Below are 15423 nucleotides of genomic sequence, written 5' to 3' on the forward strand. Positions count from 1 at the left end.
CGCCGCCCGGGCATGGCGCGCGGCGCGGGCCGGCCGGGAGCCGGGGGCCGGGGCTCGGGGGCCGGCCGCTAGCAGCGCCGCCGCCCGGGCGCCGGGCCGGCATGAGGGGCGAGAGCGGCCCGCGGGGCCCGAGCCGGCGTCGCGCCGCGGACAAAGGTGCGTGCGGGGGTCGGGCCCGGCGCCCGGCGCCCGCGGGGAAAGTTGGGCGCCGGCCGGGAGAGCCGGAGTCCGGGGTTCCCGCGCGCACAGAAGGAGACTGCACTCCGGCTGCGGGCCGCGGAAAGCGAGATTGCACTGTGTGTGTCCCGAGTGAGGCGCGGAAAGCGAGATTGCACTGTGTCCCGAGTGAGGCTCGGACTCGGGAGCGCGCTGGCCCGCGGTGGGTCCCGCGGAGGCGGGAGGGTTCGAGCCGGGTCGCGGGGAGCCGGCGGCGGGGCGGCGGGCCCGGGTGTCCCCGGGGGCTCGGCCGCGGGAACTGTCACCCGCGCCTGCTTCCGTGCCCGGTGCGTGGCGTTTGCTTTTGCTTTTGCTTTGCGGGGTCCCGGGCTGTGCTCGGCGGCTGCTCGGAGCCGACCTGGGAGGGGCGGGGGCGGGGGCGAGGGGGGCGTGTAGAGCCGGGGGTCGAACCCGGAGCCTCGAACCCGCGGGCTCCCCGCCCGCGCCCCACCCGCGCTCGCTTTTGTTCTCGGGGCAGGTTGACCTTTGAGAGCGCGTTGAAACTTCCAGGAAATTTTGTTTTTTTCTTTTTTTTAATTCAGCGCGGGCTCTTCGGCTGACCCTTTTTCTTAGTCCCTCGCCAGAACTCTGCCAGTGATTTTTCTTTTAACGACTTGATGAATTCGGGTGTTTTTTTTTTTCCTTTTGTTGTTGTTGTTTTTACGACACCTTACTATCTCATTCCTACTTTGGACAAACTTGCAGGCTATCGCATGTAGCCTGCCCACACGGCAGAGTCTGGCAAACTCCCCGTGGCGTACCCAATATGCCAAATACCAGTAACAATGATGGGTCTCATTCTCCTAAAGAGCCTTGAACATAATCTCAGGGCTAGGATGAAGGAGATGTTACTGGGGCCTGCTCGAGTCAATCGACGAATAACAGGATGATGAAATGAAATGAAATGTTGTTGTTGGTGTTGTTCAGTGACATGGGTAGAACTTGGGTTTTATTCGTGTAAGGCATGTCTGTGCTTTGCTCCACCCCTGTCCCCAGCAGGATCGCAGACCTTAGCCGTGTGCCCAGCCCTCCAGGCACTGAGGTCAGTCTGGAAGGTGACACAAATGTCTATTTTTCCGGAAGTGCCAGCCAGTGCTGTTAAGTCGCGAAACAACAAAGAAAAGAACAAGCTTTGAGACGCGGGGCAAAGGGATAGCTCAGCAGGCAGGGCCTTTGCCTCACGTTTGGCCGACCCTCGTTGGATGTCCTGCAGTTTCCCCAACACCTCCCGGAGGGATCCTGAGCACAGGGCCAGGAGTCAACCCAGAGCACCACCACAGGGGTGTGGCCTCCCAACAAAACAAGTTCTGTTTCTGTGAAGGATGGGATAGCCCGTTTTTTGGTGGGGAGCTGGTGGTAGTTGGACCCCTCAGGAAAAGTTGGGTTCAGACCCCGGGGGCCCCCCTGAGGCGGGTGTCCAGCTCTTTTGGCAGCCACATCTTGAATGGGATCCTGACCCCCCTAGCCGTGGGGGTAGCGACTGAAGCAAGTTCAGTAAACGGTCTACAAACTCATACAAACGCGTTTTTCTGTTGTGCCACAGATTGGTCTGAGAGAACTTTCTCGATTTGTTTTTGGTGACACCTGGCGATGCTCAGGACTTACTCTTGGGTTTGCTCAGGGATCACTCCTGCAGGCACTTGGAGGATCGGACGCGGGATTAAACTGGGGTCAGCTGCGTGCAAGGCAAGCATCTTAACCTCTGTGCCGTTTCTTTGACCCTCTTTAGCTTAAGTTTATTTCACAAATTCTGTTTTACATACAGATCGGGCTGGAGCGATAGCACAGCGGGTAGGGCGTTCGCCTTCCAAGCGGCCAACATGGCCGACCCGAGTTCGATTCCTCCGCCCCTCTCGGAGAGCCCGGCAAGCTGCCGAGAGTATTCAATATGCCAGACACAGTAACAACAAAGTCTCCGATGGAGACGTTACTGGGCCCGCTCGAGCAAATCGATGATCAACGGGAGGGCCTTTACCTTACCTTATACAGATCGTAAAATGTGTATATTCGGAAAAAAAGTCCTTGGCAAACCTTTCATTAAGGCACCAACAGATTAAATCTCCCGAAGTAAAAAACTCAATGAAATAAAAAATATAAGTGTTTTAAATTTCACTTACATTTCAGTATACTTGTTCTTTTAAGTAATTTAGACTTTTTTTTTTAATTCTTTATTGTTTCGGTACTCAGGGATCGGTCTTGGTGGGGCTTTGGGAACCATTTGTGGTTCTGTGGATTGAACCTGGGTAGAGTTCAAGGCAAGTGCATTACCCGCTATACTGTTTGTCTGGCCCTACTTAAGACTTTTAAAGCAGTAAGTTCATAATCCTGATTAAAAGTATAAAGCCTTTCCAAGGGACATATAGCTTCTGCAAGTCTTTTAAGTGTGTAAGTCAGGTTCTTTTAAGCATATATTTTAAACTTATTTTTGTAAGCATTTAAAATTTTCTAAGCAGTATCTCAAGGGTCTGGGATACAGGCTTTGCATGCTCGAACCGGGGAGCAGTCCTCAACATCCCAGTTAGCCCTATACCCCCAATTAATTAAAATTGAACTGATACTGAGGATTGGGGATATAACCCTTCAGTGATAAAACCCTTCTGTCAGTGATAGAACCCTTCCTTGCATATGTGAGGACCAGGGTTTAATCCCCTGCAATGCAGTAAATAAGTAAATTTAATATGTCATTCACTGATATATTAATAATTTCTGATTTTTTTTTTGCTGGGTGGGGCATATGGGGATGGGAAATAGCTGGTAGTGATCTGGCTATTGGGCTCGGGGGACCATAAGGGATGCCGGAAATCAAACTCTGGTCAGCTGCTTGCAAGGCAAGTGCTCTACCCATTGTACCATCTCTCTGGCCCCAATAAAATTTGATTTTCTTAAATTTTTCAAATGACTTAGTAATAAGGCAGTGGTTATCACTTACTGTAAAAACAACCAAAAATCTGATATATTATAGATTTCCTTTCCTTTCTTTACCTTCTGGGGCTGGAGCGATAGCACAGCGGGTAGGGCGTCTGCCTTGCACGCAGCCAACATGGCCGACCCGAGTTCGATTCCTCCGCCCCTCTCGGAGAGCCTGGCAAGCTACCGAGAGTAGTCGATATGCCAGACACAGTAACAACAAAGTCTCCAATGGAGACGTTACTGGGCCCGCTCGAGCAAATCGACGATCAACGGGAGGGCCTTTACCTTTACCTTTTTACCTTCTGGTCTTAGAGAACTTATTCAGGCTGAAAAAGTGACACAACCAGGAAAACTTGAAGTTACAATGTTTAAAATTTGGACCAAGATAGAGCTACATTTTAAAAGTTGTTGCCAGAATAGGCACCATATTGCATCCTGTTGGATAACCTTCACTTAGCCCATTGGTTAATTTAGAGGTATTAACGGCAAAAATGCCCATTTTGACTGGTGGGGGACTAACTTTTAAGCTTTAAGGTAAGGTTGATTTTTCTCACCCCAAGGTGTCCAGCATGTCCTCAAGACCTTGAAAATTACTTTGTGTATCTTAGTACCTGGTGGGTTATTTTGTTTGTTTGTTTTTTTTGGGTCACACCCAGTGATGCTCAGGGGTTCTTCCTGGCTCTGCACTCAGGAATTACTCCTGGCGGTGCTCAGGGGACCATATGGGATGCTGGGATTCAAACCCAGGTTGGCCGCATGCAAGGCAAACGCCCTACCCGCTGTGCTATCTCTCCAGCCCCAGTACCTGGTGGTCTTTTGCACCAACAACCCTGTTTTTCTGCTAATTACTTTGCTGCCTAATTAGAATTAGTTTTACACTTTATTTTTAGATATTTTACTTGTCTGGTATTGTAAATTATGATTTTGTTGTATTGGAATAAATACTGCACGTATACTATTGTTACACATTAAAATTTAACATATATGTCAGTCTTCCTGATTGCTTATTAAAACGCAATAAATTTGGGGGACTAATCAGATTGATTCTAAAATTGATATATCAGGGATGGAGATACAGTGCAACAGGTAGGAAGCTTGCCTTGTACATGGTCAACTTAGGTTTGATCTCTGGCTTCCCAATTGGTCCCCCTGAACACCTCAGGAATAGTTCCCTGAGTGCAGAGCCAGGAGTAACTTAGCCCTGAGTATTGCTGGGTGTGGCCCACAAACATCCCCCACTCCCCCCAAAAAATTCTATGAATTAGCAGGCTTAAGTTGCCATGTATTATCACTGTCACTGTGTCACTGTCCTCCCGTTGTTCATCGATTTGCTCGAGCAGGCCCAGTAACGTCTCCATTGGAGACTTTGTTGTTACTGTGTCTGGCATATCGAATACTCTCGGTAGCTTGCCGGGCTCTCCGAGAGGGGCGGAGGAATCGAACTCGGGTCGGCCATGTTGGCCGCTTGTAAGGCGAACGCCCTACCCGCTGTGCTATCGCTCCAGCCCACCATGTATTATATATATATATATATATATATATATATATATTTTCCAGACTTCTACCAGATGTTTACTGTGCTTTCTTAAAGATCACAGTGTGACATTTATTTGAGGTGCTGGGAATCTAACCTAGGGCCTCACACACGCAAAGCAAGTTCTCTACTACTAAGTTGTGTTACCACCCCCTAGCTATCCTTCTGTTTGGGGGCCTCCCAAACCATACTGAGGTTTGGGGACCTCTCCAGGCCATACTTTACCTGGCTGTAAGGAGCTGGAAGGTTTGCTGCTAAGGTCTGGTAATTCTGCCTTGTTGCTCATGCCAAAAGGACCACGCTGGACATTGCCTGGGGGAGCGTGCAGTGCATGGGGTGGGCGGTGGATTGAACCCTTGTCTCCACTCTACAGCATGTGTGTTGGCCCTTTTAGCCAGCTCCCCAGCCCCGTGGGTGTTACTTTTGAAAGAATAAATAATAAACTTATTTAACTCAGGATATGCATTAAAATAAGTGATAAAGTTTTGTAGGATTAGTGTAGAGTTGAAGAATCTTTTAATATTAGATTCATAAAACAATGGATTTCACAAGTTGTTATCCAGTTTATGCCAAGTCACCAGCTACAGGAAGAGTATGTCTTTTTCTTTTCTTGGGTGAGGGCAAGTGCAGGGGTAGGACCAAACTCAGGACTCAGACATGCTAGGTAGGTCCTCTTCTAGTGACATTCCAGGCGCCTAGAAAGATTCTCGACTGGGAAGAAACAATTAGAACCTCACCTTGAACTATCTAGCATTAGATTCAGTTTGGGCTAGAGAGTTCAATATGATATACATTATCTGTAAAAAAAAAAAAATTGTGGGTAAATTCTTACACGACTGATCTACTCGGAGGAAGACATTTTAGGCCTAAAGGAAATTAAGTAAGTCCTGAGGGAAAAGGGCCTCATTTAAACTGCATAGAAAGTTCACTTTTTTTTTTTTGCTTTTTGGGTCACACCTGGCGATGCACAGGGGTTCCTCCTGGCTCTGCACTCAGGAGTTACTCCTGGCGGTGCTCAGGGGACCATATGGGATGCTGGGAATCGAACCCGGGTCGGCCGCGTGCAAGGCAAATGCCCTGCCCGCTGTGCTATCTCTCCAGCCCCAAAAGTTCAAATTTCTTATACATCAAAAAAGACTAAATAACTAGGCAATGATGTACAAGAGATAACAGGAATTATATACCTGTAGGGGGCTGGAGCGATAGCACAGCGGGTAGGGCATTTGCCTTGCACGCAGCCAACATGGTCGACCCGAGTTCGATTCCTCTGCCCCTCTCAGAGAGCCCAGCAAGCTACCGAGAGGATCTCGCCTGCACGGCAAAGCCTGGCAAGCTACCCGTGATGTATTCGATATGCCAAACACAGTAACAATGGTCCCAGTGGAGATGTTACTGGGCCCACTTGAGCAAGTCGATGAACAACGGGAGGACAGTGACAGTGACAGATATACTTGTAATGTGTAACACCTAAAACCCAATTAAAAGGCCACATTTCCCCTCCCAACTATTTCCTTAATTCTGGACATTCAGATTGCTTCCAATTCTTTTTAGAAGAAGGCTTTAGTGAATATCTTTGTTAACATGTGGCAGAAAGTTTACAGTGGAATTTGAGTTTTATCAAAGTGCAGTGGGGTTAGGAGTCAGGACGTGCGCACACAGGTTTGATCCCTGGCAGCACACAGCCTCTTGGGCATAGCCGGGTGTGGTCCTGGGGACCTGAGCACCGGGGCCTGGGCCTGGTGATTGAAGCAGCACTGCATGGGAACACTACAGTGCCAGCTTAGTTGGCTGAGTATTGCCTGATGTGGGCCCCCAGACTTTCTCAGCATACTTGGGATGCCTTTGAAAGGAGAGAGAAGAGAACCCCAAATTATACTTGAAGCACTTATAAGGCACTTGTCTGTATATGTTCTGTAAACCGTTGGAATTTTGGGTTACTCAAACCAAGGCATTTTTTCATGGTTTTTTGTTGTTGTTTGTTTTTGCTTTTCAAATCACTGGTGATGCTCAGGGGGAACTCTATGGGGTGTTAGGGATCAAACCTGGCACATATGAGGCAAAAGCCCGACCCACTGTACTATCACTCCAGCCGAACCCTGCCTTTTTTTTTTTTTTAATTTGGTCTTACTCCTGGCTCCGTGGTCAGGGATCAGTCCTGGGGGTTATCGAGTACCATACGTGTGCTGGGGATTGAACCTCCGTCAGATGTATGCAAGGCCCTGCCCACTGTACTGTTTGTCCATGCAAACTATTTGGACCGTTGTGATGCAACTTAGCTTTATGTTTGTAGACCACACCTGGTGGTGGTCAGGGGGCTACTCCTGGCAAATTAAGCATCTTAGCAGTGCAAGGAATTGAACCTGGGGGTGCCACATGCAAAGCATCCACTCATCCCTTCGAGCTGGCTCCCTGGTTCTCCCAAACAACTTTTTGGGCCACACTCAGTTGTGATCAGGGCTTAGTTTCTGTCCTCAGAGATCACTCCCTGTGGTGCTTGGGACTCATATGCAGTGCTAGGTGGTTGAGCTGGGATCAGCCGCAGGCAAGGCAAGCGCCTTACGTAGGCACTGGTTTGTTTGTCCAGCCACTTTCTAGCAAGTGTGAAGTCTTGTAATGATTTGCTGCTTTGCCCAAGGCCCATTTTGGACCGTAAGGGATTCATGCTTTAGGAAATGAGCCTAAACATGCTTCCTGAGACACTGCTCAATCCCTCTTGCGGTAGGCAGTACCTTCTGTGAGCTGAAACTCTCCTTGCAGAGATTACCCTAGGTGAAAGAAGAAACTGGCGGTGTTGCAAAAGGGGTTATTTGTAGCCAGCAAAAGCAAAGTATTGGGTAGATCAAATGAAAATGTTCTGGTGATCTTTGCAATTTTTGTTTGTTTTGTTTTGGGGCCACACTTGGCTGTGCTCAGGGCTTACTTCAGACTCTGTGCACAGGGGTTACTCCTGGCAGGTTCAGGGGACTCTGTAGGGTGCTGGGGATCGAACTCAGGTTGGCCATGTGCAAGGCAGGTGCCCTGTCCGCTGTACTATTCTTTCAAACCTGAAAGAATATGAATTCTTGGATGTTGAGATGCATGGGATTCTCTAATGAATACAAGAACAAAGTATCTGGAGGAAGTTTGCTGCGTAGTGACTAGCTTTGAATGATAGAATTGCGGTGATTTTCATAAATTGATGAAAACTTATATATTTAGGATGAATAGTATTTTAAGCCGAAGAAGCAGTAACTGGTAATTAAGACAAAGATAAGTAGTGGATTCCTCATGGCAATGAAAATCGTTTAAACTTCAATCTGTGAACTGTACAGAAAATCTCTCTGTTTTGTTCTCCCCCGACTCTTCTTTTTGCAGTGTTAACAGAAGTCATGCAGTGATACCTGCCAAGACTTGGTAGCCATGTCGGAGCCCCACAGGGTCCAGTTCACCTCGCTCCCAGGTTCTTTGAATCCTGCATTTTTGAAGAAGTCCCGGAAAGAGGAGGTTGGGGGGGCAGAGCAGCATCAGGACTCTGAACCAGCCGCAGCAGCTGTTCGGATCACACTCACCCTCTTTGAGCCAGACCACAAGCGTTGCCCGGAGTTCTTCTACCCAGAGTTGGTGAAGAACATTCGAGGGAAGGTGAAAGGCCTTCAGCCCGGAGAAAAGGTACAGTCACAAAGCCCAGGCTAACCTGCAGGGCTGGCGCCTGTGGGGCTAGCGGAGGGTTCGCGGTACTCATGGGCTTCCGTTGCCCCTGCTCGTAGGAAGGAACTCTTTCTAGGACCGTTCCCCCGGCTTACGCCAGAGAAAACGTATGGCATATCTAAGGCTAATTTGAATTGTGGCTAATTGATAAAGGAAACATTTTTTAATGTCAGGGCTCCAAAGGTTACGGGTGTGACCGGACACCAGCTGTTAAGAGTGCTGGAAGTTCAGGCTGGACATTTCTCTCTTCTGAGGGCGTCTTCCTGCCTCAAATAAAGGAAGGCACAAAACACAGATGGCACCTCTAAACAAAGCTAAATCTTGGGAGATTTCTAAACCTGCAAGAATAGAAGTGTGTGTGTGTGTGTGTGTGTGTGTGTGTGTGTGTTGCCAAATAGAATGAAATCTTGGGTTGGGAGAGCTCAGGGAGCTTGGGAGCCATTCCTGGCGTTGCTGGTCAGGCCTGCTTCCTTAAGGAACTATGTGCTTCTGGGGAATCAAACTTGAGCTCTCTTGACTGCAGGCTTGTGCTCCAGGCCTTTGAGCTATCTTCCCTCTTAAATTTCTTGTAAGTGAGCTATTATTTTCCTGGCACATTTGCTTGCTTTTTTTTTTTCTTTTTTTGCTTTTTGGGTCACACCCGTGATTCTCAGGGGTCACTCCTGGCTCTGTGCTCAGGAATGACCCCTGGCGGTGCTCAGGGGACCATATGGGATGCTGGGGATCGAACCCGGGTCGACTGCGTGCAAGGCAAACGCCCTACCCGCTGTGCTATCGCTCCAGCCCCTGCTTGCTGTTTTGGAATAGAACTTTTCGAACTTCTACAGAAAAAAGACAACATGCAGTTGAATACATTGTCGAGTACGTTGTATTGACATAGAAAGAAGTCTTCAGCCCCAGCTTCAGTTGCTGCAGTTGTACCTTTCATTGACATTGTAGAACTTTCATACGCTATTTTACTGAATTATGAAAAGAAGAATAACAGACATATCACTGGGCACATTTTCAACACACCTACCTGTATAACCTGGACACAAAATACAGCATTTTCGACAACACCAGAAACCGTTTTTACCACCCTATTCCCTGTTCCTTAGGGTAACCACTGCTCTGATTGCCGAGTTTCAGTTGATTCTGCAGGCTTGCACTTGTGTAGATGGAGCTGTACATAAGAATACGAACTAGGTGAAGTGCATTAATACTGATGTATTATTTTAGGTGTGGTGGTAGGCTCTGAGGAAAGGTTAGTAGCCTGCACTTGAAATATTTAAATATTTGTGCTCTGGAGTCTGCCCTCTTTTTTTTTTTTCTTTTTGGGTGACACCCAGCAGTACACAGGGGTTACTCCTGGCTCGTGCACTCAGGAATTACTCCTGGCGGTGCTCTGGGAACCATATGGGATGCTGGGAATCGAACCCATGTCAACCTCGTGCTAGGCAAATGCCCTACCCGCTGTGCTATCCGATGCTCCAGTCCCTGGAGCCTGCCCTCTTCAACTGAGTCATTCAGAAGGACTCCATATGGGGTTGTGTAGGTTTTTTAAATTTTTGTTTTAAAATTTATGATTTATTGGTAAATGTCCGGTTTGTAGTATTTCTATTTTAATTTTAATTTCTGGTTTTTGGGTCACACCTGGCAATGCTCAGGGGTTCCTCCTGGGTCTGCACTCAGGAATTATTCCTGGCAGTGCTGGGGGACCGTATGGGATGCTGGGAATCGAACCTGGGTTGGCTGCATGCAAGGTAAATGCCCTACCCGCTGTACTGTTGTTCCAGCCCTTATTTTTATTTTTTGGTTTTTGGGCCACACCTGGTGGTGCTCAGAGGCTTCTCCTGGCCCAGCCCTCGGGAATCCCTCTGACAGGTGTTCAGGATCATGTGGGATGCTGGGTTGAACCTGGGTTGTCGGCATGCAGTGCAAACATTCTATTTCTGCCTTTTGAGCAGAGAGTTGCAGAGCCATGTATAATCCCTTCTCCAAGGCAAGAACGACTCCTCTGCCTTAAGAGGAAAAGAAAGTAGCAAGGATTGGTTAAGGTGTTTATTCATATGCTCAAACCAGACCAGTCGGTCAGCTGAAACTAGAACTGCTTTTATTTCACTTCTTTTTGGGGTACAAATGCCCTCCCCCACATGATGCATGTGCAGAGAAGTCTGGCTTCAGGCGGAGGATTCACTCCTGACATTTGCTTCAGAACACCTGAATCATTGTGTCTACTCTAATGTTCAAAGTACATATCACCTGACACAAATGTGTGTTAATTCACTGTGTGTTTCTTTCCACCGGAAGGTACTGTCCCAGCCTCAAAGGAGTTACTATCTTGTAGGTACTTTAGGAGAATTATATCAACACTATAACAGGTCACAATGTGGCAATTGTTTAAGTCCTGTCCAAAGTATTGGCCCTTGAGGACTTGGACAGAAAAGAATTTACATCCCGGATACAATGTTTGGACAGAGCTGGGTCTTTGTACATTTAGGAAATAGTAGTTATTGGCAGACTTTTTGTTATTGCTAAGTGTTATCGACATTGAATCTAGTTCTACTGCAATTGGTGGGGCTTCTTGGGACTATTTTAACCTCTTTTTATTATATGTGATCCTTGTTTAAAAAAAATTAGATAATAACCTTTCACTCCAGACTCTCTAAACTTTTTTTAAAATTTTTTTTTTTGGGGGGGGTCACACCCAGCGATGCTCAGGGATTACTCCTGGCTCTGCACTCAGGAATCACTCCTGGCATTGCACAGGGAGACCATATGGGATGCCAGTGATTGAACCCAGGGCAGTTGTGTATAAGGCAAATGCCCTTCCCGCTATACTGTTGCTCCAGCCCAAAACTTTACTTTCTTGACTTAAACTCTATTTTTGTTTTTCCTGAAAAGAATTTGTTTTTATCATGCAGTTTATAGGAATTGAATGGTGTATAAAAGTATGTCATAGGATTGTGGGAATTTTTTTGACTTGTGTGTGTGTGCAATGGTCTCTTTACAGAAGAAAGATCTCTCGGATCCTTTCAATGACGAAGAAAAGGAAAGGCATAAAGTGGAGGCCCTTGCCCGAAAATTTGAAGAAAAATATGTAAGCTCTCTTGGTCTGCAGAATAGCCTCATTGGGTGGGGGAGGCTTCCAGACATTCCCTGTCCCTTCTGTGACAATCAGCTAATCAGCCCTGTCGTGGAAGCCAGTTTAGGGCTTGGTGAAAAGAGAATGCAGTTATTAAACAAATGCATGAAGGCAGTGGTTTCCTGTTTCCACGGGTCCACGGATCAGTGGTTCATATGCAGACAGTGCATGTGGCAGGAGTGCTTAATGGATGGGTGAATTAGAATGGGCCGTTTTTATCCTCAGAGTTTCCTCTTAAAATCATTATTTGATACAAAGCATAGAAGCCCTTTGGTTATTTCTTCTGTCTTAGGTTAAATTATGCAGGCACAAATCTCTAATGTTTCAAAGGTCTTCAGGGATGGAGGCTTGAGGCGGGGGATATATGTGAGTCTTTGGTCATTAGCTAGTGGAGTTAGAGCAGTGGTGGGCTCTTTGTATTAAAAATAAGCATGTTAATTTAAGCTTAAAAAGGTAGAATTCGACATGATTTAAAAACGAAATGCTCTTACGTTTTAGGGTGGAAAGAAACGTAGAAAGGACCGACTACAGGACCTGATTGATATGGGCTATGGCTATGATGAGTCTGATTCCTTTATCGATAACTCTGAGGCGGTACGTTCTTAATGGCACTTCACGTCAGAACCACCATCCCGGATCTGACCATGACTGAGGGCGTGGAGGGGGTCGGGCTGGGCATGCCCTCAGTGTGAGAAAAGAAGCAGTGGCGTCTTTGATCAGGGCCTTGGTTCTCGGCTGAAATTGACCAGATTGGTCCAAGACAGTGTTTGGTTGGACTTTCATGACTGACCAAACAGATGTCTTAGCATGCCAAGTTGGGGCAAAGAAGTGGAGTGCCTGCTGCTCTGTCCATGCCCGCCTGCACCTTTACACCGTAGCACCAAGACATGGAGCTCACCCTCTGTTTCCTTCCTGCAGTATGATGAGCTCGTTCCTGCTTCTTTGACTACGAAGTACGGAGGCTTTTATATTAATTCGGGAACTCTGCAGTTTAGACAAGCATCAGAATCTGAGGATGACTTCATTAAAGAAAAGAAGAAAAAATCTCCAAAGGTTAGAACATTGCTTGCTTTTGGGTCTCAGAACTGCTCTTTGATATGCCCTTGTAAGATTCTAGGCGAGTGCCAGTGTGTGTGATGGTTTTGGATGACGTAGGAGCTTGGTGGAACTGTACTCATGCCCCACACCTCTGCCATGACAAGATGATGTGAACTTGGAGGGCTCAATTGTGTGTCCTACGCGTGTGTCCACAGGCTTGGCAGTGATCTGATTCTCAAGGTGTCCGGGTGGGGACATGGACAGTGACGGGTATGGAGCGACAGGAATTTGCCTTGTTATGCCTCTTCTGTGAATACATAGAGGACTTCTGTCCCCAGGGCTGGCACCCTATTGAAACCATATTTGCTTTAAGTTTCTTTTGAAAGCTACCACTGCTTGTGTGTTTAAAACAAAGAGGTTGGACCCACACTTAGCTCATTTCAAAGTAGAAAGATTTTAGGCTGCATAAGGACCTGGACTGCCTCACCCCAGGTGTTTTAGGGGACCCTGTCATTGGGAATGCTGTGTAGACCTACTGTGGGAGGGTAGTCAAGGGCCCATCTGAAAACTTGAAATTTGGGGGCCAAACCCAGCTGTACTTAAGAGTTTACTCCTGGTCCTGCTCTCATATCATTCTTGGCAGACTTGGGAACATGTGTCAGCGGTGTCCAAGGCAAGACAAGTGCCCTGCCCCCATGCTGTCTCTTTGGCCCCATCCGAAAGCTTTTGTTCCTGAAGGAAATAGCTCTCAGGATGTACCCCGGGTGGAGCAAGGCCACTGCTGCAGAGTGCATTTGCTCCCTGAGTTAGGGAACTGCATAACTGTGCCTTGTCTTTGATTCTCAGAAGCGGAAGTTGAAGGAAGGTGGTGAGAAGATAAAGAAGAAGAAAAAAGATGACACTTATGACAAGGAGAAGAAATCGAAAAAGTCCAAGTTTTCCAAAGCCGGGTGAGAGGCAGCAGCTTCTTTGCTAGGCTAAAATCTGAACAGTCAGGGCAGGACACCTGGGAGCTGCCTCACCCTCCTCACAGCTTCAGAAGAGGCAGCAGGGCCTAGCCCTCAGTCCCCCCAGGCCTCCCCCGGGGCCATTGTGGGCCTAGTCAACCTCACATCTCTGTGTCAGGCAGCCACCGTTGTCTCTGTCCCACTGTCAGTGTCGGCAGCTATTTCTGTCACTGTGTGATTGCTGATGCTTCTTGTTCTCTTGGGCACCCCTGCCCTGCCCCAGTTCTCTCTACGTTTCCCTTTGTCTTCTCCGCTCTGCTTCTTTTGCCTCCCTCCATCTCCCCAGCTGCCCTTCAAGTTGCTGCTGCTTTCTGCTGCTCCTGCTTTCTCCCTTTAAATAGTTTTCTTGTCCCCTTTTCTGCAATCTTTTATTTCAGCCTGCAGTGGTTTTTAAGACCCCATCGGATATTTAGCGTTATTGACACTGTTTTGCTAACCTGCATTAACTCTCAAGCTTTGGTCTCAGCAAGAAGTTGCTCCATATGCCAAGAGGAGGGAGGAGGCATGACAGGGTGGACTGTGACTGAGGTTCCTGGAGACCGTGGCGCTGGGAGCAGGGCGGAATCCCTTCTCTCTGACCTGCCCCTCCAAGCGCTGGCTGGCCCGCAGCTTAGTAACCAATTTCCCCTTGCAGCTTCACAGCCCTCAATGCCAGTAAGGAGAAGAAGAAAAAGAAATATTCTGGGGCTTTGAGCGTGAAAGAGATGCTAAAGAAATTTCAGAAGGAGAAAGAGGCTCAGAAGAAGAGGGACGAAGATCCCAAGACCCTGGTGGTCTCGGCAGCTGAAGCGCAGGGCCTCCGGGAGTTGGAGGGCACCTCAGACCCCTTGCTCTCTCTCTTTGGCTCCGCTTCTGACGACTTGCTGCAGGCAGCCACTGCCATGGACTCACTGACTGACCTGGACTTGGAGCAGCTCCTCAGCGAGTCTCCAGAAGGCACCGAAGGCAGCCCCTTCCATGACATGGATGACGAGAGTGATTCCCTCGGGGTGGGACTTGACCAGGAATTCAGGCAGCCCTCTTCCTTTCCTGAAGGCCTGCCCCCGCCCCTGGAGAAGCGTGTGAAGGAGCTGGCTCAGGTATGGTGGCATGTGGCCGGGCTTCCCTGCGAGTACTTGGGGCAGGTTGGTGCTGGTTCTGCACTCCAGGAAGCTGGCTGCCCAGAGAAGCCCCTCAGTGGGCCCTGTGGGTGTCCGCTCCCCGAGCCCCCTTCTCCCCTCGGCCTGAGTGAGGAAGCCGTGGAAGTTCTGCCTGTTGGGCCTGGTTTTTACCCCACTGTCGTTCTTTCAGTCCTGGAAAATAGTTGGCTTTCTTCAGGGGAGATTTTCGCGTTCCATTTTCTGCCTGTTTCTTTCCCACAGAGTATCTTTCATTTTGTGTGACAGACTCACACTAAGGTTGGCAGTAGGCATGTGAGGTGGAATCCTCTTCCTAGCAGTCTCTTGAAGGACTTGGACGTGTACAGATTAGTAGGCGGAAGTCACAGAGTCTGGGATTAATTACTCCTGGCCACCGTCGGTGGTATGATGTGATCACAGGAACTCCCCAGTTGTGATCAGTAAGAAGAAGCTGACTCCTAAAAGTTCTCCGTGCCCCATTTAAGGCAACTGCAGACCTCAGAATATAGCAGCCACTGCAACTGTTTATTATCAGCTCAGTATTACTGACTATAAACCGAACATAGATTATTAGTTATGGTGCCACTTACCATTTAGTTAAAGTAACATTTTTATCTTTGGGGTTAGGACTTGCAACTCTTATGGCATTTATTCCCTGTCACTCTTAAGAGAGTTAAACCAATGATCCTCATAGGATTTCAAAAATCACTATTTTGTGTACTATTCCTTATGTTGTAGGGTAGGTAGAATGTTATCCACTCTATAAGTGTTATTTTCTCACTTCCAAAA

The 15423-nt window shown here is 48.0% G+C and overlaps 1 protein-coding gene across 3 annotated transcripts in view; it reads left to right on the forward strand.

Moving 5' to 3' along the window:
• Positions 1-30: 30 nt before the first annotated feature.
• The window catches only part of UBN1 (ubinuclein 1), a 35696-nt gene continuing 20303 nt past the window's right edge, over positions 31-15423 (forward strand). For all 3 annotated transcript variants that reach the window (XM_056135059.1, XM_056135060.1, XM_056135061.1), the window contains exons 1-7: positions 31-156; positions 8015-8308; positions 11340-11426; positions 11970-12065; positions 12390-12524; positions 13356-13459; positions 14151-14595. In XM_056135059.1, the coding sequence (XP_055991034.1) occupies positions 8060-8308; positions 11340-11426; positions 11970-12065; positions 12390-12524; positions 13356-13459; positions 14151-14595 (1116 nt within the window). In that variant the 5' untranslated portion in view covers positions 31-156; positions 8015-8059. The remainder of the gene's footprint in view (positions 157-8014; positions 8309-11339; positions 11427-11969; positions 12066-12389; positions 12525-13355; positions 13460-14150; positions 14596-15423) is intronic.

The sequence above is a fragment of the Sorex fumeus genome, unplaced genomic scaffold (assembly GCF_029834395.1).
Source record: "Sorex fumeus unplaced genomic scaffold, SorFum_2.1 ptg000110l, whole genome shotgun sequence".
Classification (NCBI taxonomy): domain Eukaryota; kingdom Metazoa; phylum Chordata; class Mammalia; order Eulipotyphla; family Soricidae; genus Sorex; species Sorex fumeus.